The 25,175-nt window shown below is 57.3% G+C and overlaps 1 protein-coding gene across 3 annotated transcripts in view; it reads right to left on the bottom strand.

The window, feature by feature from the left end:
• Positions 1 to 2,438: 2,438 nt before the first annotated feature.
• LINGO1 (leucine rich repeat and Ig domain containing 1) overlaps positions 2,439 to 25,175 on the bottom strand; it is a 182,691-nt gene continuing 159,954 nt past the window's right edge. The window contains exons 1-2 of one of the 3 annotated variants that reach the window (XM_033189288.1): positions 22,147 to 22,749; positions 2,442 to 5,316 (exon numbers count right to left, since the gene is read on the bottom strand). In XM_033189288.1, coding sequence (XP_033045179.1) covers positions 3,460 to 5,316; positions 22,147 to 22,152 — 1,863 coding nt within the window. In that variant the 5' untranslated portion in view covers positions 22,153 to 22,749 and the 3' untranslated portion in view covers positions 2,442 to 3,459. Of the gene's footprint in view, positions 5,317 to 22,146; positions 22,750 to 25,175 lie in introns of those variants that run through there. The other 2 variants (XM_033189290.1, XM_033189291.1) reach the window with 2 other exon arrangements.

Genomic DNA, 25,175 nt, shown 5'->3' with positions numbered 1-25,175 from the left:
GCCAGGGCAAGGCAGTATCTGCTCCTCCTTTCCCTCTCTCAAAGGCTGTCCAGGCATGCAGAAAGCAGCCTCTCCAGTCTGGCTTCCCGGACAATGCCCTTTAAATCCAGCAGTGCTTTTAGCAGCAGTTGAGTTCATAACCCTCTTCCACAGATGAAGGTTACACAGCTTGGAAGGGGCTGCATCAGGACTAAAACCCACCTGGGCTCTGCCCAGTCCCCAGTCCTCTCTGCTTGGTCAACCCAGTCCACAGGCCCTGGGCACTCACCTTCCCCCAAACTGATCCTGGCCCCATCTGCAAACAACCTAGTAATTTTCTCGTGTCCTTCAGTTTCCTCAGGGGGCTGTTCTCTCCCAGTAGCCAGGAATAAATTGGCCCCTTGACCTCCCTGCTCTTACCGGCCTTGAGGCATCCCAGAGGGGTTAAGAACCCATATAAGCTGCCTCCTGCAGAGGACGATGCCAACTGGATTTCCAGGGCTGGGATGATGGAAGGGGCCTGTGCGCCAGTCTCTCCTGGGAGGAGGGGCAGGCTTGTGGGGTTCTTGAAGACTCATGTGGCCTCCTGTTGTATACAGACCCAAGGACCCCTCCCCCTGTCCCTCGTGCTCCTCTGAATGCTCTCCTGCCCAGAAGTGGCTCTGAGAAGCCTTGAGTCAGTTTTAGAAGTCTATGGCTCTGGGAGTCTGGAACCAGGCCCCAGATCGGTCACTTAGAAGCTGTGCGACTTAGGATAAGCTGCCACCCTCTCTGGCCCTCCCCCTCTGCATCTGTGTAAGAGTGGGGTCATCATCACCATTGCCAGTTGTAGAGGACTGACTGAATGGCAGGCACTGCACCGATCCACAAGCCAACCCATGTGCCTTCATTTCATCCTCCTAATGACCCGAACAAGTGTTTACAGGTGAGAAGTCTGGGGCTCAGAGGAGTTACGTAACAATGCTGAGCAGCTGGTAAGTGCTGGAACTGGAACTCAAACTCAGATCTGACCTCGAGCCTTACAGCCTTATAATCACCAGTCTAGGCTGCCCACAGGGACCCTCAACAGTTGCACATCAATAGTCCAGGATCCTATGGGCAGAGGATCCTGTTTCTTCTCAGGGGATAAAGCCATAGTTCAGAGGGCTTGAGCCTCCCCTAGAACCAGGGACAGTCTTAGGTGGTGGTTGGGAGATGGGGGAGAGGGCAGGCTGGCCCAGCTATGGCTACCAACTGCTTCAGCTGGAACCAGGAGGCAACCAGCCTCTCAGAGATGCCTTTAGATTAAATGAATGAATAAGTGATTGAGTGCCAACTCCATACCAGACTCCGCCCACCATGCCATCCCACCTGAGGTTTGGTTTAGAACGTGATAGGCATGTAGCTGTGTGAGTTTGGGTGGGGGCGTGGGCTCTGGGAAGAACCCTGGTGGGAGGAGCTGCATCCCAGAAGTCTCCTGCTGTGAGGGCTGACTTCCCTATTGCTCCCGCTCCACGTTCAGCTGGGTCTGTGCCCATTGATTCTTGCATCGCTGGAGTTCTCCCCTAGCCTGAAGAACGAGCAACAGGATCACCCTGGGTCCACTATGGGGCTGAACCCAAGGAGTTCCCAAGGAAAGAGGGAGCCCTGAGGGGAGAAGCCAGGCCTCCCTGAGCCCGAAGCCCTTCCTTCCTGACAGAGATTGGTTGGCCTACTGGCCCAGCTTTGTGGGTCAAGGTCCATGGCCGATGGGAAACTTACAAGGTGACTGCCTGGCTCTTCACACTCTGTTGTTGGGGGCACCCCTCTCCAGGGTCAAGTTTGAAGCTGCTGGGTTTGGTTTGAATGGGCAGGGCTGGAAGCAGCAGGTGGGGAGCTGTTTTCTGAGCCTCTGGGTCTGCTCATGTGCAGGCGGATCCCAGCCCCAAACCCAGAAGCCCTAATAGCCCAGGACAGGCTCAGAGCACGGCCTGGTGGAAGACGGGGCCAGACTGGGCCTGGGAAGCCTCAAGGGCAGTCCCAGAACTGCTTCCCGCAGTCCCCACAGCCTGGGCACTCTACATGGGAAATGGCATACAGTAGGTGCTTGATAAATGCTGTGCAAAGAAGGCTTGGGCAGAGTTGGTGCTCCCAATCCTTGCATCAGTCCAGGCCAATGCTATAGGGGGCCTCCAGCTTCTGGGGAGCTAAGCCTTGAGCCCTGTAGCGCTGTTATCATCAGGCCTGGCAGTCAGACCCACCACCAGACCAGAGGTGAGGGACTCTCTATGCCCACGGCCTCAGGATTCCCTTCAGGTCTAGAGCCCCCCTCTCCAGCCAGTGCTGCCGGCCACAACCCCAGCTGCTAACCTAGGAGGAGCCTCTGGAAGTCCCTGGAGCGCCACTCCCCCTGACACACCCCAGCCCTACCCTCATGAAGGGCCCCTCGGCAGCCCCATCCCCCACAGTGAGATAATAATGACCATAATGAGAACAGTCACCCACACGTGTGCACAGCGCTTTACAGGTTACAAAGTGTTTCACATACATCATCTCATCAATTCCTCACAACAGCCCTGTGAGGTAGGCAGGGCAGGGGGTAATGTTCCCATTTGTACAGATGTGGAGACTGAGGCCCAGAGAGGCCAGTGACCTGCTTGAGGCCACACAGCAAGTGAGCAGCAGAGCTGGGACCAGAGGCTGGGGTCGGCCCCACCTCCAGCCCCTGGCTCTCTGCACTGACTGTGCTGTCCCCCAGGAAGACCCCAGCCCCTGTCCAGAGTCTCAGCCACACCCGAGCCAGGCTCCCACCCCTGGCAGTAGTGCTGCCTGGCAGCCCAGCAGACAGGCTTCCACCCCCATCAGCAGACCTGTCCCTTCCACCCACTCCCTGCAAAAAGCCAGCCCAGAGCTGGGCCCAGGCCTGCCCCCTAGCCTGCTCCTGATGGCGCCTGGGGCGGGGTGGGCAGGTGGGTGGGGCTGGAACCTCCTTTCCTGTTTTCCTGAGTGATCCCTCCCCACAGGGGAAGAGAAGAGAAAGGAGGAAGAAGAGGAGGAGGAGGAAGAGAAAAACAAGAAACTGAGTTGGTAGAGGGCCCTGGATCAATCAGGACGTCAAAAGTTTGCATTCCGACTAGCTATAGGAAATAGTTTTTTTCTCTTTTTATTATTTCAAGTTTTCATAAAAATCCATAATTATTGAAACCCAAGTTACAGAGAAAGTTCGTAACTTTTTTATTGAATTATTGACTCTGCCGCGTGTCGGTTCATCGGCTTTCAACTCCAGTCTGTCAATGCCCCTGTGCAGGTGGGGTCCCCAGGCCTGGGCTTCTGAGGTCCTGGTAGAAGGAGGGCAGGTGGTGAGGGCTGGCGGGGGGGCAGCAGGGGATGGAGGCGGGAGGGAGAAAGAGAACGTGTGTAGAAGGGTAAGGAGGAGGTGGGAAGGACTAGAGAGTGAGCAGGTGGCGGCCAGGCCCCTTCCCCTGCCCGGCCGCTCGGGGGTCCCTGCCCCCCGCCCTGGCCTCATATCATCTTCATGTTGAACTTGCGGGGCGCGTCGGCGGAGCTGATGCCTGCGTCCGACTTTCGGGGGACATACTCGATCTCGATGTTGTGCTTCGTGTTGCCCTTGCCCCGGCTCCAGAGAAACAGCAGCACCAGGCAGAAGAGGACGACGCCCAGGAAAGAGATGAAGCCCATGGTGGTGGCGATGATGAGGGTCTTGATGTCGAAGGGGAAAGGCACAGTGGCTCGGGTGCTGTTGGCCTCTCCCTCGCCCGGCTGGTTGGAGATGAAGGCGAAGGTCTTGTTGGGCTGATGGGGCCAGTCGGGCGAGTAGCTGCGCACATGCAGGTGGGCGGGCATGGAGTCGTTGCCGCCTGCATTGGCCGCGATGCACAGGTACGTGCCATTGTCCTGTACCTGGGCGTAGCGCACCTCCAGCGTGCCATCAGGGAAGACTGTGAGCCGCCCATTGCTCTTGGCTGAGACCAGGTGCTTTCGGGGTGAGAGCCAGAGGATGGCGGGCGGCGGGTCGCCATCGGCCCGGCACACAAACTGCACCGTGTGGCCCTCATCCACAAACACCTGCTGGGCCTTGCGGTCCCGGATGCGGGCGCGGCGGCAGGTGAAGTAGTTGGGCAGTAGCACATCAGGGAAGTCCTTGAACTCCTTGCCCTGGACGAACTCGGGCGTGGCGCACGTGGGCTGCTGCCGGTTGAAGTTGAGCCGCCAGCGGCGCCGGAACACCCACAGGAGCCGACAGTCGCAGGCCAGTGGGTTGGAGTCCAGGATGAGCGTCTCCAGGTTGCCCACCGAGTGGAAGACCGATTCTTCCAGCGTGGTCAGCTGGTTACCGGAGACATTGAGCACGCGCAGGTAGTTGAGGCCGCGGAAGGCATAGGGCTCCACCACGGCCAGCTGCCCGCCCACCAGCTGGATCTCCTGCAGCCGGAGCAGCTCATGCAACATGGAGCCCTCAATGGTGCTGATGGGGTTGTAGGAGAGGTTGAGGAAGCGGAGATAGACTAGGTGGCGGACGGCCAGGTAGGGCACAACGGTCAGATTGCAGTGTGTGATGGACAGGGACGTCAGGTTGAGGCCGTAGAGGCAGTTGGGTGTCATGGTGTCCAAGTAGGGCCAGTGGGAGATCTCCAAGACCTTGAGTCGGTACAACCTCTTGAAGGAGTAGTCCCGGATGGCATTGATGTTGAGGTGCCGGAGCCTCAGGACGATGAGGCCGTGCAGGTGGGACAGCGCCTCGGTGGGGATGGAGGTCAGGTTGCATTTCTCCAGCGTCAGCTGCTCCAGGCTGTTGAGGCCGCTGAAGGCGCGGTGGGAGATGTAGACGAGGTCATTGTCGCCAACCTCCAGTGACTTGAGGTTGTACAGGTCCTGGAACATGTAGTCCAGCAGGATAACGATCTTGTTCTCACTGATGTCCAGCTTGGTCAAGTTGCTGAGGCCAGTGAAGACACCCAGCGGGATGAGCTTCAGGCGGTTGCTGCGGAGACCCAGCGTCCGGAGGTTGAAAAGGTTGTTGAAGGCGCCAGGCTCCACAGCGCTCACGATGTTCTCGTTGAGCTCCAGCTCCTCCAGGTGCGGGAAGCTGGCGAACTCGTCCTGGTTGAGCGTTTTGATGCGGTTCTTCCCCAGGTCTAGCAGGCGCGTCTCGGTGGGGATGCCCTCAGGCACTGCCACAAAGCGCTTGCGGTGGCAGAGCACAGCACGGTCCTGGGCAGAGCACTCGCAACGGGGAGGGCAGCCTGTGGCTGAGCCTGACAGCACCGAGCCCAGCACCAGCAGGAGGATGGGCTGCCAGCAGGCCAGGAGGGGGCTGGGCATGCTCCTCACGCCCCCCGCCAGCATCCTCTCGCTCACCTGCAGCCAGGAGCAAGCACAGGACAGAAGTGGCAGTTAGAGGGCAGTGTGTGTCTGGACCCCACCCCAAGCCGCCTGGGCCCCCTCCTGCCCTGTCACGATGACCCTGATGCAGATAGAGAGGCAGGGTCCAGATGCCCATGCCAGAAGGGCCTCTGGCCTCCTCATGCTGCCTCCTCCTTGCCTCTTACCCTGCCTGGAGTCTTCCCAAAGGACCCTCCCAGCACCCTTGGAATGGAGGGGCTCAGGGAAGGGACAGGTCACCTCAAAGAGCCTGGCATTGGCGCCATCTCCTTTACATTTCACAGGCACACACCCTGCCCAGAGTCACAGTTCCCCTGGTGCTCATCAGGGATAAAACCAGACCTGCTGAGCCGCCCTTGGGCTCACAGTGGGGATCAAAGGGGCTCAAGGGCTGAAGCCTCTTGGAACAGCCCCCAAGAAGCCAGAGCAGCCAGAAGTGTGGCTAGACCCCAGCCTGCATGGCCAGGGCTTCTGAGGCTGCTGGGGGCCCTACTCGCTCAGCCCTGAGCCCCGAGCCTCCCCAGGTGCAGACACCATCCCTCCACCCCATCAGCTCTGTGGCTGGGTCTGCAGTAAACCAATGGCACCTATCACTGTTCACAGGTCTATCACCCATGGGGTTCCTGGATTGCTGGAGGACACCTCATCCAGAAGACCCAGCCTTGAAGCTACCCTCCCCCCGCCCCCTGCACCTGCAAATCCAAATCCAGCCTGGACTCCTGGTGGGATCTGTGACTCTCCTCTTCCTCTGGGTCCCATTGGTGACCCGGCTCAGGCTCCTGAGCCCAGTGCCTAGAGAATCTTTTTTCCTGCCTCCTGGTCTTGGCTCCTGCAGTTCTTTCCTCCAGCAATGCCCCTTCCTTGGCTGTTGAAATTCCATCCTCAAGGCCTAATTGAAGTCCACTGCTCTAAGAAGTGTTTTCTGATACCCAATAAGAAGTGAAGTGTGCTACCCTTAAAAAGACTCTCCAGCCTTCACTTGTCTGTCTCTCAGGGCTCCCATCACCTTCTTCCTAGTACAGCTGCTTGTCTGAGGAAGGTGCAGATTCCCACAGGCCAGGACAGCCAGGCAACCCCGGAGGAGTCTGCCCCTACTACAGCACCCAGGCTTGTTCAAGCTGGGCCCTGAAGCCATGCAGGGCTTGGGAGGTGGTGATATGAGAAACTGTGCAAGGAGCGGGGTCCAGCTTGCATATAGGCTGCAGGTAGAGTGAGCAAGGGGTATGTGGGAGCCTCCATGACCCTCTCCCACCCCCTGTTGAGACCAATTGTCCCCACTTCTGCCCCGAACTGCCTCCCATCTCCTCCTTCCCTCCTCTCTCTCCATCCACCCCCATGGGAAACTGGCCTGGCAAATAGGGTGAGTAGGGGGGTGGGGGAAAGGTAGGTCAGACCCTAGGAGCTGCTCCACGGGTGGATGGGATGGCCTCTGGGAGCCAAGCTGCAGTCATCTCGCTGCTGGTGGGGTAAGGACCCACTCCTGCTCCTCCACTCCAGCCTCCAGTGCCCCTGGGGCTTTGCTGCTGTGTCCACATGCTGTACTCATGGCCCGGAGGGGGCTCACTGCAGGAGGGGGAGGCCCAGACTGCATGTCCCCTCTCCACCCTAGCTCAGGCCCTTTTCCCACCCCTTCCCACACCTCACACAGCCCCTGCTTTCATGGCCACAGGCCATCCATCCTTGTCATCCATGCATCAGCCATCAAGGCAACTGAGGCTCAGAGAGGTTGTGGCTGTCCAAGGACACCCAGCCAGTAGAGGGAGCAGTTCTGGGGTAGGAGCTCTGGTCTGTCCACAAAGCCACACACTTGCAAATGCTCCACCAGTCTCCCAGGACTGACGGGAGCTTCGTGGTTGTTGATTAAGTCACTGATTAAGCAGAGAGGACTCAGGGTGTCACTGACATGTTATGGAATCTGCAAGGGTTTTGTCATCCCCAAGGGCTTTCTTCACCCTGACCCTCCCTTTGGCCCCTCTCATCCTCTCTCCAGGCTCTTCTGCAGTTCAGCTTCTCCCCACCCCACTGCCACCAGGCTATTTTCCACAGTCACATACGCTCCAGTGACCCACCAGAAAAGCAAACATCCTGACAGGCAATCAATAAGTAATTGGGCCAGCAGCTGGGGCTGGCGCGGGTGTGAGGCTGGGGACCTCAATAGGTAAATAGGACTTTAGCATCCAGCTTGGGGCTGGGCTGGTGGGTGGTGGGAGCTGCTGGAGAGAAGGCTGGGGAATGAGGGGGGCTAGTGAGGACACAGGCCATCCCGAGGTGCTGGTAAGCCCCTCTCATACAGACACGAATCTGGCACACAGGAAGCCTGTACCACCTGGCCTCAACCTGCCCTGAGCACTCTTTTCCTCTTTTCCCACCAGTCCCTGAACAAAGACGCCTGGGCCTCCCCACTTTGTCCTGCACACTCCTATCTCTAAGTCATCTTCTTCTAGAGAACTGTCCCAGACTCCTGCCCCAGCAGTCTTTGTAACCTTCCACCCCAAAGGCCACCTCCTCCAGGAGCCCATCCTTGACCTACTCAGTCAGATATCACCTCTTGTCCCCAACATTGTTATTCTTATAGTAGTGATTTTATGTAATTGGTGTATAGCACACCTCATTCCCAAAGCGATTTGAACCAAATGACAGAAAAATTATGCTACAAGACGATAAAAAGATAAAAGCTAAAAAAGGGAAGCCAGTCAGGAAAGAATGCCGCCAAATCCTGCCTAATGACAAAAGGTGAGAGCTTCCTAGTGACCTTGAGCAAAGAGGGAAACATGCTCTAAAGCCTCCGCACTTGGCATCTCTCCTGTAATGTATGTTTAATCCTGGCTCAGTCATGGGTGTGTGTGTCTCACCTGCTAGAGAGTGAGGTGCCCAAGGGCAGATAGTGTGTCTGTAGCTCAGAGTGAAGTGTGGCACAGAACAGACCCCCACGAATATTCTTTGAAAGGAAACATGTGCATGAGTGAGTTTTTGCAGGGGTGGAAGCCCTGCTGATGGGGCTAACCCTCGATCAGGCCCACTGAGCAATGAGAGACCTGAGGAATTGAAGTATGTTGGAAGTCAGGCATGGTGGTGCTGCAATCCCACTGTTATCCCATTGTAATCCCAGCTACTCAGGAGGTTGAGGCAGGAGGATCACTTGAAGCCAGGAGCTCAAGACCAGGCTCGGCAACATAGTGAGATACCCATCTCCCACAAAAATTCAAAAATCAGCCAGGCATAGTGGGGCACACCTATAGTCCCAACCACTCAGGGAGACTGAAGTGGGATTCTTGAGCCCGGGAGTTTGAGGCTACAGTGAACTGTGATTGTGCCACTGCATTCCAGCCTGGGCAATAGAGCAAGACTCTCCATCTGTAAAAACAATAAATAAAATAAAATAAAAAAGAAATACATTGGTAGAAAAGCTGGTCAGCCTCGCCCTGTACAGCTGCCACCCCAGGCCTGGCAGTTGGTCCCACAGAGCCACGGGCCGTGCTCCGTGGGAGCAGGACAGCTCTGGGAGGGTATGGGCTCTGAGATGCCTTATCCCATGCCTCTTACATGCAGCTGCCCTAACGGTGGGGAAGCTGAAGCTTGAGAGAGGCCAGGATGCCTGCCCAAGCTGGCACAGCAAGGGCACAGCCCGCTGGGCCTAGTCTCCTGGTCTCCCACCCCCATGAGGTCCCTTTCATCTAGGGATGCTGGCAGAGTCATGTCTGAGGGGTCACCCAAACTGCTGACTGGGCAATGTGCCGCTCCTGCCATCCTGGCACTGTTCATTCTGCCTGCTACTCCTGCAACTGTCAAGAAGAGGTATTTTATGCATTTTAATCAGTGTTTTATTTTGGATCCTTGCCCCCGAAGGGCTTCCTACAAGGGTAAGAGTTTAAAAATTGGACCAATAAATACAAAGGAAATAAAACATCAAAGGCAGGCAGGTGGGCAGGCAGCAGACAGCTGTGCCTGGAGCACCACACAGAGACCCTAAAGCATCCAGAGTCCTTCCCAGGCTCAGGTCAGTGAGGGACCCTGAGCCATCAGACCAGCACTGCAGAGGGCTGCCCCAGGCTCTGTGCTGCCCCACTGTGGAAGGGACAGGGTGCTGGCCACCAGTCACACCCTCCTTCATGTCCTGGGGCAGATACGGCCTGGTTCAGGCAATGCTCCCTGACACATGCAGTTCTCTGTGGCCAGGCTGCTAAAGAGTGATACCTCAGTGATGCCTGCCCTCTCTGGCATGCACAGTAAGGGCTCCACTTCAGGATCTCTGAGGGTACCGCTGCCAGAAACTAGCCTTTTTCCAGCTGGAAGGTCGAAATCCTCAAACCTTCCTAAAGGGTAAAGGGAAATAGGAGGCTCAGGCCAAAAACTGCAGTTTCACTGGGGCTGGAAAAATCTCTCTGGGGGCGGGGGGTGGCTCAGGATGGTGGGCTTCCTTCCGTGGGGCATCACATTCAGGGTGTGCCCCCAGGGTCTCAGGGTGAAGGAGGGTAATTAGGGGAGATGGAAGGGGCCTGGGATCACCCATGGACAGGTTCAGAGAACACTGAGAGGGCTCAGGAGTCACTCTGTGCAGCATCTGGAATCACAGGCAGATGCTCAGGAGTCACATGCAGCATCTGGAGGCCCACAGGGGCAGGGGCATGACTCCCCCACAGTATCCTCTCTACAGGCTCATCCACCAGGCACCTTCTTTAGAAAAGGGGAGGGACTAACACTTGGACAGTCCTGGCTATGGGCCAGGTTTGGGGCTTTTTTTTTTTTTTAGATGGGAGTCTTGCTGTATTGCCTAGGCTGGAGTGCAGTGGCGAGATCTTGGCTCACTGAGACCTCTGCCTCCCAGGTAGAAGCAATTCTCTGGCCTCAGCCTCCCAAATAGCTGTGATTACAGGTGTCCACCACCACGCCAGGCTAATTTTTGTATTTTTAGTAGAGACAAGGTTTCACCACGTTGGCCAGGCTGGTCTTGAACTCCTGACCTCAAGTGATCCACCCACCTCAGCCTCCCAAAGTGCTGGGATCACAGGCACGAGCCACTGTGCCCAGCCAAGGTTTGGGGCTTTATACATATTGTCTCAGAAATGCTTTCAAAAGAGATCTTTCTTACCCATTTTACAAATGAGAAAAACAAAGGTTCTGAAAAGGGAATTTGCTTGCCCTGGGCCTGGGTCACAAAGCTAGAGGGTGGTAGAGCTCTGTCTCCTAGCTGGGCTGCCTGCTCCAAGAGCTGCCTGGTGCGACACAGTGCTTAGACTCTGCAGGCCAGGCCAGGGGAGGGGCTGTCTTGTCAGGGTGGAGATAGGGTGAGGCCCCAGGGCTGAGCGAAGGCCCTAGTCCTCAGAGAGCTAGGCATCTGCCCACAAACCGGACAAAAGCATTTGGAGACAGGCGTCTGCCCCAAAACCCGACAAAAGCCTTTCCCCAACTTCCAGAAAAAGGTGTGTTACATGCATCATGTGTGCTCACTGTTTTTCCACCACACTCCTTTCTTTCCTGTGCCTGCTGCTGCCGCCTCAATCTCACCTAATGTGGGGCTGGCTGAAGCGCAGGACGGCAAGTTGAGTTATTTTAGGTTTATGGTATCAGTATTTCATAGTGCTCCCACTCAGCGTTCCTCAGGGACCGCAGGGACCCCCCCCCTCCTCCACAGGCATGCGATCTGGCATGGAGGCATCTGCCCCATGAAGGCTGGGGCCCAGGGTCGTCTGGGAGCTCAGCCTGGCTGTGTGGCCAGGGCAGTTCCTCATGGGGAAAGGAGGTGGTGTGTGCAGTCTTCGTCTTGCCTTGATGCCTGCTGTGCCTGTGACTGCGTGGGCAGCAGGAGGGATGGAGCGAGGAGGATGGCAGGCCTGAGAAGGGGGCTAGGGCACTTTGGAAAGTCTGCCCAGGGCTCTGCCCAGATCCACTGCCAAGAACTGATGGGGAGAGCAGGAGAGGGAAAGAGACAGAAATCAGGAGACACCCAGGAGACACGTGGTGGGTAAGGCTGCAGAGGAGAGGAAGAGAGAGGCAGAGAAAGCAGAGCGGGGGGAGGGGAGAAAGATGGGGCACAGGCTGGGGGCAGGGAAGGGAGAGACAGAGGCCAGAGCTTGCCCTGCAGGCACAACCACTTTCCCAGCCCCCACCACCTGTGCATGTCAGCCTGGGGCCTGTTAACACAGCCCCATCTTCGCCACTCCACCAGGTGAGTCTAAGCACTTCCATATCCAGGTGGGGAGGGAGACTCAGAAAGGTGAGGGGACTCACGCGGGATCACCAAAGAAGAGGCAAGGCCCAGCCTGGGCTCCTTGTGACTTGTCCTCTCCCCAAGTCCCTGCCTGCCTGAGGTCCCTTCTCTGCTTCAGCTTCAGTATGACGGATCCGTTTCAGGAAATGATAAAGTGTGTTAGCGGGAACTGCGCCTGCTCAGAGATGACTGGGGTCAAGTGGCCAGAAGTGGAGGCGCAGTGGGGCCCATCTAGAGAGGACTGTGACGGTCACCCCGGCCTGGGTCTTTCCTTCTGTCGCAGTGGCCAACCATCCATTCCCCAGGCCTAGAGGCCTCTTACTTGGCCTTCAGAAGCAGCTCAGGGTCTCTCCCCCGGTGGCTCTCCTCTAGCCTGGGAAGAAGGGACAGCCTCTGGTGGGTCCCCTCTGCCCGCACTGCTGCCGGGCTTCTCCCAGCTCCGTTGGCACTTCTGTGGCCTCCTCTCCTGTGGCCCCCAGACTGAGAGCCTCCGAAGTGGGACTGGGCCTGATACAGCTCCACACTCCCAGGCCCTGCCTGCAGACGCACCCACCTCAAAGGAGCAGAGAGAGCCCACCAGACAACTGCTGCGAGGGGCAGGACTCGCACTCTGCTCTCCAACTCCTAACCTAGCTCGTAATGAAGGAAGGCTTTGTGGTGAGGGGGAGGTGCTATGTGAGCTCAGGCTGAAATACAAACATTTTCCACAGGCCTAGAAAGAGGCATGGGGAGGGCACTTTCCACAAAGGGAACAGTGAGAGCAAAGGTGTGTAGTGGGGAAGGGACTTGTGGCCTGGTCAACTTGAGAGCATCCTGGGACTCCTAATGGCTTCTCTCCTAGCCCAAATCCTGACCCCGGTCCCTGGACTCCTTTTAAAGATGCTCTATTCTGGCTTTCCAGGGCTAATCCCCGCTCAGGTGTGAAAGGCTGATAATGGCATAAGGTAGGAGCTGCTAACGGGAGAAACAATTCCGTCATTGGCCAGTCTAATCTTGGGGGCTGCCTCCTGGTCCATGGGGAGGTGGTGAGGCTGGAAGGCAGACCCTGAGAGTTGCAGTCCTGCGCCCAGGCTGGGCTCCTGCAGGAGAAAGCCTGGCAGAGTGCGCAGCTCCACCAGTCAGCCTGTGCCTGGCCGTCTCTCTGGGGGCTGGTCCGCCCTGCCCCCACCTGCCCCCCCTTTCCCCTCCTCCTCCTCAGCCCCCCATGGGGACAGAAAAATCAACCTGGAAGAAAACTGAGGTCATGTCCTTTGTCGTGTATAATTCTTTATTTTCCTCTCGCTCTTGGTTCTGGCAAAAAGTTGTTGGGCCCGCAGGGTGTCTGTGTGTGTGTGAGTGTGTGTGTGTGTGGCCTCTGTGTGTGAGTGGCCTCTGTGTGTGTCTGTGAGTGGCGTATGTGTGGCCTCTGTGAGTGGTGTGTGTGGCCTGTGTGTGTGTGGTGTGAGAGTAGTCTCTGTGTGTATGGTGCGTGTGGTGTGTCTGTGATGTGTGTGAGTTATGTGTGAGTGGCCTCTGTGTGTGTGTGGTGTGTGAGTGGTCACTATGTGTGTGTGTGGTGTGTGTGTGAGTGGCCTGTGTGTGGTGTGTGTGTGGTGTGTCTGTTCCTGTGTGAGTGGCCTCTGTGTGTGTGAGTGTGGTGTGTCTGTGAGTGTGCAAGTGGCCTGTGTGTTTGGTGTGTCTGTGTGAGTGGCCTCTGTGTGTGTATGGTGTGTCTGTGAGTGTGCAAGTGGCCTGTGTGTGTGTGGCGTCTGTGTGTGTGTGAGTGAGTATGGTGTGTGAGTGGCCTCTGTGTGTGTGTGTGAGTGAGTATGGTGTGTGAGTGGCCTCTGTGTGTGTGAGTGTGGTGTGTCTGTGAGTGTGCAAGTGGCCTGTGTGTGTGTGGTGTGTCTCTGTGTGTGTGAGTGGCCTGTGTGTGCTGTGTCTGAGAGTGGCCTGTGTGTGTGTGGTATGTGTGTGTGAGTGGCCTGTGTGTGTGTTTGGTGTGTCTCTCTGTGTGAGTCTGGTGTGTCTGAGTGTGATGTGTCTGTGTGTGAGTGGCCTGTGTGTGTGTATGGGTGTGTGAGTGGCCTGTGTTTGGTGTGTCTCTGTGTGTAAGTCTGGTGTGTCTGAGAGTGGCCTGTGTGTATGGTGTGTCTCTGTGTATCAGTGTGGTGTCTGTGTGTGGTGTGTCTCTGTGTGTGAGTGTGTCTGTGTCTGTGTGTGAGTGGCCTCTGTGTGTGTGGTGTGTGTGTGAGTGGCCTGTGTGTTTGGTGTGTCTGTGTGTGAGTGTGGTGTGTCTGTGTCTGTGTGTGAGTGGCCTCTGTGTGTGTGTGTGGTGTGTGTGTGAGTGGCCTGTGTTTGGTGTGTCTCTGTGTGTAAGTCTGGTGTGTCTGAGAGTGGCCTGTGTGTATGGTGTGTCTCTGTGTATCAGTGTGGTGTCTGTGTGTGGTGTGTCTCTGTGTGTGAGTGTGTCTGTGTCTGTGTGTGAGTGGCCTCTGTGTGTGTGGTGTGTGTGTGAGTGGCCTGTGTGTTTGGTGTGTCTGTGTGTGAGTGTGGTGTGTCTGCGTGTGTGTGTGTGTTGGCTGCCCCTTCTCCCCCACTCTCTGGCCCCCAGCCCCATCACTTAGGTGCGCTCTGGGAAGCTCCATCCTCTCCCACACGTGCTCACTGGCCTCAGCGCCCGCTGGAGGGTGCTGACTGGGCATGGTGTGGCTGGTTGTCTGTCTGTCCTGGGTCACCCTGGGCAAGCACTCAGCCGCCCTGCACTGAAAGGAGGAATGCCCCTGTCCACCTCACCAGGGCACAGTCACCTGAAGAGCCACCAGCCTTCCAGCCAGCTCGCAGCCCCCGGCCATTTGTGGGATAAATTATGAATTTTAATTGTCAGAGCATCTTAGTGTTTCAAGGCTTCTATATATAGGCTCTGCCCTCCAGGAGCGGCAGGCTTGGTGGAGAGGAGTGGGAGTTGGGCAGGGCCAACAGGAGGCCCATTCTGGGTGCATAAAGTGGGCTGCGTCCAGTGTACCCCGCCCTGCTGTGTGATCTCGGGGGAGTCCTGGACCACTCTGGGCCCTTCCTGCCCCTTGCACAAGGTTGCCGAGTACCCCTACTTGGATGGGAGCTGTCTCAGAGCTGAGGTGGGGCAGGTAAGTGCCTATTTGGGGGGAATGACCTGAGGGGGACCCAAGGACAACCCCAGTCCTGCACCCCAGTATCTCCCTTCTCAGGTCTTGAGATGCCAACCCAGGCTATTGGGGACAGGAAGATGCCCCTCAAGGCCCCCAGCGCCATCCCCTGCCCAGGCCAGTGGCCCCTTGGGACATGCTTGCCACATCCCCATTGGTCCTCTCACATCTTCCTGGGGCTCCCAGGGGGACCCCTCTCTGCAGCCCCAGCCCTCAGGGCCTCTCTATTTGGGAACAGCTCAGGCCTGGAAACCAGTCAACCCCCACCTGGGAGAGCTATAGGCCTTGTGCTTGGGGTGGGGGGTGTCACAGCCTCATAGACTGAGGCTGGCAGCGAGAGGCTGAGAGGTGTGGTGGAATTAGCCTGGGATTTGGGATTAGCCAGAGAGCTAAATAGAATGATGATGAGAATGATGATTGGTAAAACTCTCATAGGTGGCCTTTGGTGTGCCAGGCATTATTTCAAGCACTTTGCATATAAAAATTCATTTAATCTCACACAAACCCATTGAGGTAAGTGCTGCCATTATCCCCATTTTGCAGATGGAAAAAGCAGAAGCACAAAGAGGTTCCATAACTTGCTCGGGGTCAGTGTTAGCATGACTTGAACCTCAATGGTTTCGTTCCAGAGTCCATGCTCTTCATCACTTCCCCACAGTGCCTTTTTTATTTTTATTTTTTTAAGCTAACACTAACATAGCATTGGCTATGCGCCAGGCATGAACCTGTCTGATCTCCATAACCACCCTAAGAGGCTAGTATTATCCCCATTTTACTGATTAGAGAACTGAGGCACCAAGAGGTGATGCACCTTGCCCAAAGTCCCACAGTGATGAGTGACAGAGCTGGGACTGGGCCTGAGGCAGTCAGACTCCCAGCTGTCCTGCCCACTCCTGCATACTGCCTCCTTCTGATTCAGGTTCAGGGGACTGCTGAGCTACGTGATCTTGGGCAAGTGGCTTTACCTCTGGACACCACAAATTCCTCACTGGGAAGCGGGGACAGCAGACTTCACTGTCCTCACTGCTGGGGGTGGAGAGTTCTGGGAGAGGGAGAGGAAGAGACATTTATATCAAGCACACACAGTGCTTTGCTGAACGACCCCAGCACCTCTCACCACACTACACACCCACTTTACTAATGAGGAAACTGAGGCTCTGAGCCATTAGTTCACCTGTCCAAGATCCTGAGCTTGTCTGGTTCCAAAGGCATAACACCCTTAGAGAGCCTCACACAGATGAGGAAACTGAGGCCCAGGAGCATCAGGGACTTGTCCAACATCCCACAGCATCTCTGGGCTAGGGCCTTGGAAGGACCCCAGCTTCCCAACCGCAGCCACCTTCTGTCCCCAACATCATACAAGGGTCACATGGCCACCCCATGGCAGGGCTGGGTCACGGACAGGTGAGAGTTTGGGTTATTTCTGCCTCAAAACGGGAAGATTGAAAAATAACTCTCTAAAACATCACAAACCGAGGTCCAGTGAGTTCTGTATAACATGGACAGGCAGATTATAAATAAAACACTTGCCTCTCTCCCAGCACTGGCAGTTCAAAGCCCTCTCCACTCAAATGAATCTTGGCCACGCCACTGCCAGAGTCCATTTTTCCAACCTGGTAAACTGAGCCCAGTATCCAGGAGGTGATGGAGCCTCCAGTCAGACACATACAGGAGGAGTGTCCTGTTCAGGCACAATGGATGCTACCACCCAGCTGCCCGTTCATAAGAAGCCCAGACTTGGGGGAGGAACTGGCACCTCTGCAAATCTCTAAGGAGCGTATCAAGGCAGAGGCTGCAAAGGTCCACTGCAGGTCCAGAGAGGGGAGCCAAGACCCATGTGTGGGCTCACAGGGAGGCCTGTTCAGCTCAGCTTGAGGAATCCGATGAGACATTACATGGCTCCAGACAGAAAGTCTGCCTCATTGGTAAGTGAGCAGCCCATCATGGGAGGCATGCAAGCTGAGATCATGGATTAAGGCGACTACAGGAGGCCTCCTCTACTGGGATCTATACCTCAGTAGCCCCTCTCAGCTCTGAGATGCCCCCGTGTTGCACCCAAGTAAAGGGACTTGAGATGGCTGGTCCCTGCCCCCCCGCTCCCCCGCCCCCGCCATCTGCAATCCTGCACTGGGCTAGGCAGAAGAAACGTGCTGGCCAGGCCCCCACCCCCTCCCAGAGCAGAGAGCAGGTTTTCTGCAGAGGGAAGCAGAGGAGGTGGCAGAGAGAGATTAATTCCCCGAAATGGGAAAAAATAGAAAAACACACACACCACACACCCTAATAACATGTAATAAGAGGTTGGAGATGAGGAACAATGCCCTGGTAATGTCACCCTGGCGGCAATCAATTTGGGTGTCACATGAAATAGGCATAATTATTCCGCCAGCCCCGGTGCTCGTCTTTAACCAGCTCCAGGGGCCCAGGCCCAGGCGGGAAAGGCAGCGTGGAATCAATCGTTGGTGCACCAGGCTGGCAGAGGGAGCTGCTCCAAATTAGCCTGCCAGCACCCAGCTTCTCAGACCCTCTGGACCAGCAGGGATCTGGAGGTCCTCGCGTGTGGGGGGCCCTGCAATGCCCAGGAGTCACCTTGCTCAGCCACCCCTCATTCCATCCATGAGCAGGAGCAGTCAGAGAGGACTCCCCAAGGAAGTGAGAACGGAGGAGGAGCAAGCACACATGTGTTCCATCCAGGGTTCACTCTCTGGGTCACCAAACTCTTATTAAGCACTCACCAATGCCAGGCCTTATTCCAGGTGCACAGGGGGGCTGTGCAGGAGGTGGGGATGCTGAAATAATGAAACACAGGCTCCCTCCACCTCCTAAGTCAGGACTACTCCTTCCCATCCTGGGATAAACACAAAACTCTGGGGTTCCTGGAATTTGCTATCCTTTGTTTGCACTAAACATGCAGGGACTTAAGCCCTTCTTGCTCCTCCTTCATCCCACTTGCTTGTGGAGTCCTCCCTGATTGCTCGTACCCATCCCAGACTTCAGGGATGGTAGAAACAGCATTCCCACACCTGGGGGAATGGGTGCCGATGGGATGACTGCTTAGTGAGCACCCAGTACACACTGGCTGCTGCCCATCTCAACCCCCACTTCATATACCAGAAACCTTGAATTCCAGAAATGCAAATCAAGGCCATCATGAAATACCATCTTAGATTCATTCAATCAGTAAAAATCAAGCCCCCTGACAATACCAAGTGTTAATCAGGATGGGGTGCAATGGGAACCCTCATCTCCTGCTGCGGTGACACAAACTGGTCTAACCAATTTGGAAAACACTTTGGCAAATATCCTAGTAAGGGTGAATGTGAACATGCCCTACAGGCCAGCAATTCCACTCCTAGCTCTGTGCCCCAGAGACACTGCACGTTGCCTCAGAGATGGGATGAGAAGGTTCCTGGCAGTACTGTTTCTAAGAGCAAAAAATGGAAATAACTTAAATGCCCATTGATAGGAGAATGTTAATTACACTTTTATGATCGCATGACAGAACATTATACATCAGTAAAAATGAGCTACATCTACTATTATTCACAATATAGATGAAGCTTAAATGTGATGAAGAAAAAAGGCAAATTCCAGAGGACTGCATATAGTTCATGCTCTTTTTATAAAGTTCAAAAATAACTAAAACAGAACTACTTATATATATTAAAATATATAATTTTAAAGAGGCAAGGGATTGTTAAATATATGATTTAGAGTAGTCACTGAAAAAGAGGTGACGGGACGGGGTGTGCAGGAGCACATGGGAAGGCGTACATCATTATTGGATTGCTGGTGTTTAAGTTGGAGAGTAGGGTAACAGTGTTCATTATAGTATTATTACTACTACTAGGATTAATATTAAATGCCTCGATTAATTAATTAACAGGCTAGGCCTGGATTAGTGAGTAACAGCCCCAGCCTAGAGGTCAGGAAGGACGCATTCTAGACTGAACCGCAGGCTTGCAAGCTGGGGACTTAGAGCAAGTCACTCACCACCTCTCTGGCTCTGTTTTCTTAGGTATAAAATCAAACCTCTGCACCTACCACCTACAAAGAGAAGATCATGAGCATATCACTGATGTAAACTGTGAGTAGCTAGCACTTATTAAGGGCTTATTGTGTAACAGGCACTGTTCTAAATGTTTTGCATATGTTAGCACACCTAATTGTCACATCCTCCCTTGAGGTGAATACTATTGTTACCCTCACTTTATGGATAAGGAGACAGGCCCAGAGAGATTAAGCAACTTGCCCAAAGTCACAGAACTAGGCAGTGGTGGAGCTGAGACTTGAGCCCAGGCTTTTGGCTCCGGGGTCCACACTCTTGACAACTTCGCTATGAAATAACATTGAAGAAACTGAACACACACAAGTAGATTGTTGTCAGCACAGCTCTACTGAGCCCATACAGCACCCAGGGATATTCATTCGCTTGTTCGTTCATTCATTCATTCATCCTCAACTAAACAAAGGTCAGCATCAAGAATGCCTCAAATGTATTGGGAAATGAACCTGCCTTCTCACACTCTTTCTACAAAGAACCTTCCCTGATTCTGGAGTCCCCTGCTTTCTGTGTCTCTGCAGTCTGCTACTTCCCTAGGACTCAGCCAGTCTCCCTCTCTTCCTAAAGCACTTCTGACAACCTCAACCCCCAGGGAGAAATCCCACCCTTCTCTGAGTGTCTGTGTGGGCTAGTGAGTGCCGTTTGTCTCTTCCCAACTCCTGCCTGGGGCATCTTTCACATCACCTAGCTCTGTGCATTCATGCACAGGCAGTCCTTGCCACTAGCCAACAGCTACTCTCTTGTACCTCCAAGGGTCTGTCCCATCCCAGGGGCCAGGCAGGAGGGCCAAAGGAAGGGTATTAGGATTGCTCAGGGTGTTCAGGGCAGATCATGCTTAGCCCAGAGCCGAGTACGCAGCTTGGTTAGGATGCGCAGAACAAATGCATGCGTGACTGGACTGGGCTGGTACAATATTCAGTGCAAACAAGTGTGGTCTTATACTGGGGTGACTGGGGAAGGAGGGGCAGTGACCTGAAGCAGGCAGAGGCTTCTTGGAGGAGGGGGTCAGGAGAAAGAGAGGAAAGGACCTCTTGTGAGGGGATGCAGGGCCAAGCCAGGTGAGGATGGGGGGATACGTGGCGGAACTGGTGGAAACAGAACAGAAAGCCTCCAGAGACTAACTATGGAGGTGGGTGGGGCTGGAAGGCCACTTTCACAGAGTGCCACACACAGGACAGCTAGCCCAAGAGACTCCAGCCAGCAAGCTAAGGTTCTGACTCTGAAACCACCACACCTACTGCACCCCCCTCCCTGGCCCTTCCCTGGTTCCACTTCCTCTACCCTCCCACCGACACGCTGCCTCAGGCCTCTTTGGGACCCTGTACGAATGACTGCACTGCCTTCTCTCCCAACAGGAACACACCCCAACCCCAGTTGTGCTTCTCCAGATATCTGCTTCCACAGGCGCCTGAAAAGCAGCACCACAGGAGCCCTCACTGGCACCAGGGATCCCGTCCGGCCTCATGCAGAACAACCACCCACCTCCACAAGAGGTTGTTTTTTTGGGGAGTGGAGTGGGGGAGGTCCCTCTGGGAGTCTGGGTTTTAGAAAACAACACCCAATATAGGAAAAATGGATGCCCAGAGGGCAGAGGATGAAGATGAGCCCAGGTGAAAGAGGACTATTGCAATGGGTAGTCTCTCCACCTCCCTCCCAGTCACACAGGGCCCTTGGCTTTGAGCACATGCCCATCCCCCTAAAAGCTGGTTCCCACTCTAACTCCAGACCCTGGGGACCACTGCAGCTTTAACTAAGCCCTACCCACGGGCTCACACTTAAATTGTCATGGGGTGGTGAGGGGGGCAGAGACAACCAGAACACCACAGGGGGCCTGTCCCTGCCTTAGCTAAGCCCCTTCCAGGAGGGGCAGCTGGGTGCTACTGGGAGCCCCGATCTGAGTCTGTGCCCTCTTTCAGCACGGTTCCAAGGAGTTCTTGGTCTCTCCCCGGTGCCACCCGATACCCTCCTTCTCACCTCGGGCCATGGGTAGAAAGCAGGAAGGACAGGCATGCCGTCCCAGTAGACCTGCTGCTAGCGCCTTCCCAGAGGCGTGAGGATTTTGAGCTCCTTCCTGGCTTATACAAGGACAAAGGGTCTGGGAGCAGCTGGCCCTCTTCTCCTCACTGACACTCTGCGCTGGATCTGGGGAAGCCCCAGGCTCTCTGCCGCCTGGGTGTCCCGGCTCATTGCTCCCTGGGCATGGGAGGCACCCGTGCTGAAGCCGCTGGCATAATGACCAGCAGGGTTGAGCCCAGAGCTGCGGGCCAGGCTGGGCTATGCGCCCTCTGGCTGCCCAAGCCAAGCAGAGGACTGAGGGAGGGCTGGGTGAGCAGGAAGGGGCTGTCCAGATGCCACAGGCCCCACCTCAGGGCCTCCTGCACTCCCACCCACTCAGGGCAGAGCTGTTCCCATCCTCTCAGGCTCCCTTCTCCCCCACCCCAATCCCAAGGCCTCTGAGAACAAAGAGGAGGTGCTGGCACAGTCGGGCTGGACCGGGCTGGGTTGCGACCCCAGCAGGAACCTGGAGGGGGCTGCCCACTGACCTGGCCCCACCCCTCCTCAAAGTGGGATCCGCCCGGAGGGACACATCTCCTGGCATGCCTTGAGAGCAGAGAGCCCACAGCCCACCCCGAAAAGGGCGTGAGGGGGAGCAGGAGGCTCCCTCCTTACCTCCCTCTTCTCAGCTGGTTCCCACCTCCCACCAGCTCTGCCTTAGAATGAAAAGTGGGGCAGGAGGAGGTGAGAAGCCCGGGCTGAACGCAGACAAAGGGAAGGCCCCTAAAGGGTTCCTGGGCTCTCCCGGTCCCCAACTCCCTTCCCTCCACTCTCCCTACTCCCCATCTCCTTTTCACTGGGCTGGAGCTGGAAAGGGGCGATGCTTGTGTGTGGTGGGGAGCTGTCATCCAGGCTGGAGCTTGTGGAGAAATCCAGTCCCTGACCTGTGTCCACCAGCTAGGGAGTGTCTGGCGCTGGTGGGGGCTGCCTGGGGTCACCTGGGGTCCACGAAGGGAGGTACCCACCCAGGGCTGAGCAGGGGGCTTACCCTCTAGAGTGACCAATACTCAGAATGGGAGGGGGGACAGGGAGGGAAGACCAGAGCAGGGCTGGGACACCCGTGGGGGCCCCTCCCTAGCTCCAGGCTCCCAGCTTACAAACCCTGAATTTGTTGGGGTTGGAGGGAGGGGAGGTGGGAAAGGAAGAATCTTCATTTCTGAGGCTTGAGGGGAAATCAGGCCTGTGACCCCAAAGGAGGTCTGGGTGGCACCGAGGTGCCCTGCAACCCCAGGAGGGCGCAGCCAGGGCCGACGGCGGCCCCCAGGGGCGCTCGCCGCGGGGCTGCCCGCTTGGGGCTCGGCCGCGGCCGCCTGGCTCACCTGCATCTCGGGCGCGCCTTCGGTCCGCTCGGCTCGGTCACCAATCGCATGTCTCTCCAGCCGGCCCGGCCAGGCCCCAGCCCCTGCCCAGCCCCCTCCTCCGTCTCCTCCTCCGACACCTCCGCCCGGCAGTCCGCGCGCCCTCGCGGGGCTGGCCGTCCGTCTGTCCGCCTCGCGCGGGCGAGAGCCGAGCCAGAGCCTGGGCCGGGGCTCAGGAGTGGGGAGGCGGGAGGCCGCGGCCCCGGCGGGCGGAGGGGCGGGCGCGCTCAGGACGCGCGACAGGGGCTCCGCGAGCCTGCTTCAGCGCCCTGGGCCGGCCCGGAGCCGCCGCCGCCGCCGCCTCTGCCGCTGGGGCCGGGGTCGAGGCCGGGCGCGCTCCGCCGCGGGGCCGGGGCCGGCGGGCAGCGGCCGCGCATGCTGCTCGGCGCCCCGCGTCGGTAGAGGGGCCGGAGCGGCGCGGGTGGGGATTCCGCGCCCTCCGGGGCCAGGACCGGGACCCACCGCCGCCGCCGCCGCCTGCGCTGTCGTCCGCCGCCCGCTCCGGCTCCCGCGCCGGCTCCTGCTCGGGCTCCGCGCGCTGCAGCGGCGCGGGGAGGGAGCGCTAGGAGCGAGCCAGGGAGGGAGGAGGGACCGAGGGAGGAGGGAGCGAGCGAGCGGCGGGAGCCGGGCGGGGGAGGAGAAGGCGCGGCCGCAAAACCTGGTGGTGGTGGTTGGGGGGTGACTCGTCTCCTTTCAGCGGAGGGGGCGGAGAGCGAGGGGCGCCCCAGCCGCTGCCCTGCACGTTTAGGGCAGCGAAACAGGCAGGGGGGCGCAGGCGAGGGGCGCACCAGCCAGGCGCTCCAGCTCTGCACACGGCCGCGCCCCTCCGGGTTCGGGGCTCCGGGCGAGTCCCGGGCCAGCCGGGTCTCTGGGAGTCCAGCGTGGGAGTCCGGCGTGTGGTACTCCCTGGGTGTATGCGCGCACACCGTTGTGTGTGATTTTGTGTGGCCACATGCGTGTGCATGTGAGCGCGCGAGTGTGTTTACACGTGTTAACTGGGCTGTGGACGAACACACGCACGAGGACGGACAGGGCTCCCCACCCGAACAGGGTTGTTTGGAGGGCGGCATAGGAGGCCGACCGGGAGCCCCCGTCCTGGCCCTGTCCCCTCCTCTCGGAAAGTCAGTGACCCTGGAGGATCCACATCCTGGCGCGGGAGGGCGAGTCAGTCAGAATGGGAAGCTCCAGGGGACGGCGAGGAAGCCGCGCTGGCCCGGCCGCTCTACCCAGAGCGGGGTCTCGCGTACCTCCTCGCGGCCAGGGTCCTCGCCCAGCCTGGCCTCCTGCCCAGCAGAGGGCGGCAGGCCTCTCTGACCCGCTCCGTCCGGAGGCCCTGCACCCAGCGGCCAGCAGAGGGCAGCGCAGAGCCTCCGTCTGGGCTTGACTGTTCCCTCCTCCCGGAACGGTCCCGGGGATCCTCGGCTGGGGCCACAACTTCAGATGGGCCCAAGGAATGGGACCTCTCCTCGGAGATCCAGATCCTCCTTGAGGCTCAGATACAGAAACTAGGCCAGCAGGGATGTCTTGGCAAAGCCTGCAGAGTAGGTTACCACTCTCAGGACCTCACCTTTTTTCCCTGTACTACCCTCTCCATCTCCTTGAAGTCAGACGCCCTTTAACACCAAGCCAGTTTTATTAGAATAAGCATCCATGCTGACACCACCCGGCACAGGCATCCCTTCTCCACTGCTGGGAACAACCCATTAGCACATGAATAATCCTAATAGCTTGAGTCCACAGGGGCAGCTGAGGCTGGGGGAGGGGATCTAGCCTAAAGCCTCTCCGATTCTGGGGCAGACCCTGGAATCCCACTTCCAGTGACACCCCCTGCCCGACATCATTGCAGAGATGCCTGGCTGCCACGGAGGGACCTCTCCCCACCCCCAACAGCACCTTGTTTCTTCGCTGTTCTGCCTCAAGCACAGCCCAAAGGCTTGCACAGACCTTCTGTTCCAGCTGCACCATTTCTGGGTACTTCTCAGTCTCTTTGGCACACCGTTGCTCTGGACAGTCCTGTCTGGAGCACTTTCTCCTGTCTCCCATCCTCATCCTAGGCCTAGCTAGAGCCCCCTCCTAGCAGGTGTCCATGATATGCTCAACTGTGAACTGTATGTTCACCCTCCAGCAGCTCTGGGGGAGGCACTATTGTTCCCCTGTGACAGAGGGAGGAAAACCCAGGCCCAGTGAGGTTCCAGGCTCTGCCCATGGTCACACAGCCAGCAAGGCACACACAGACAGCAAGGCACGGAAAGGGAGTTGGATTCGCCTTCTGGGGCTGAGTGGACCAGCAGGGGGCAGGCTCGGCAGAAGGACTTACAGGTGGGAGGGGAAGTGGGGAGGGAAGCACAGGAGTCCCCCTCCCTCTCAGGGCCCAGCGCAGGCGGCTCCCCGGTCCCTCAACTCCGCGCTGCCTGGACCCCTCTCCAGACTCCCCAGCCCCCCAACCCCGGCTGTTTGTGAGCTACCCGTGCGCTCCCGCCCTCCCGCGCCGCCTCCTCCCACCAGCCCGACAGGAATAGACGCTCGCTGGCTCCTGCGTAAAGGCTCCGCCAGGCACCCGGCGGGCGCGCAGTCCCGCTGGGGGGCGGGGGCGGGGGCGAGGGCTATTCCTGGTGCGGTGACTGACGCACGCAAGGCGCGGCCACCACATCTCTCCGCCCCCGACTCACCTGCTCCCTGCCTCAGTGATCTCGCCGGAGAAATGGGGGAGAGACCAGTCCTTCCACCCCCCCCCCCAAGCCCCAGGTGCTACCGGAGGAAGCTGGGGTCCTGGGTTGGAGTATTCTGGGGTCCTGGGTTGGGGTATTCTGGCGCCCTCAATGATCCCTCCGCGCTTCGGAGGCAGCAGGGATGACCACAGAGCTGTGTCTGGGAGGAAGGGCCCCTTGGCCTCCGTTCTCCACTGTCAATGGCATCCAAGCCATTACCCCTTCCCTTTGTCTCCAAAAGACATGACCCCTCCCACCTCTCCCTGTTTTATTCCAATGGAA

This window comes from Trachypithecus francoisi, unplaced genomic scaffold, assembly GCF_009764315.1.
Source record: "Trachypithecus francoisi isolate TF-2019V2 unplaced genomic scaffold, Tfra_2.0 Lachesis_group3, whole genome shotgun sequence".
NCBI lineage: Eukaryota > Metazoa > Chordata > Mammalia > Primates > Cercopithecidae > Trachypithecus > Trachypithecus francoisi.
Note: the sequence above shows the minus strand (reverse complement) of the source record. Positions and strands in the feature narration are given on the sequence as shown.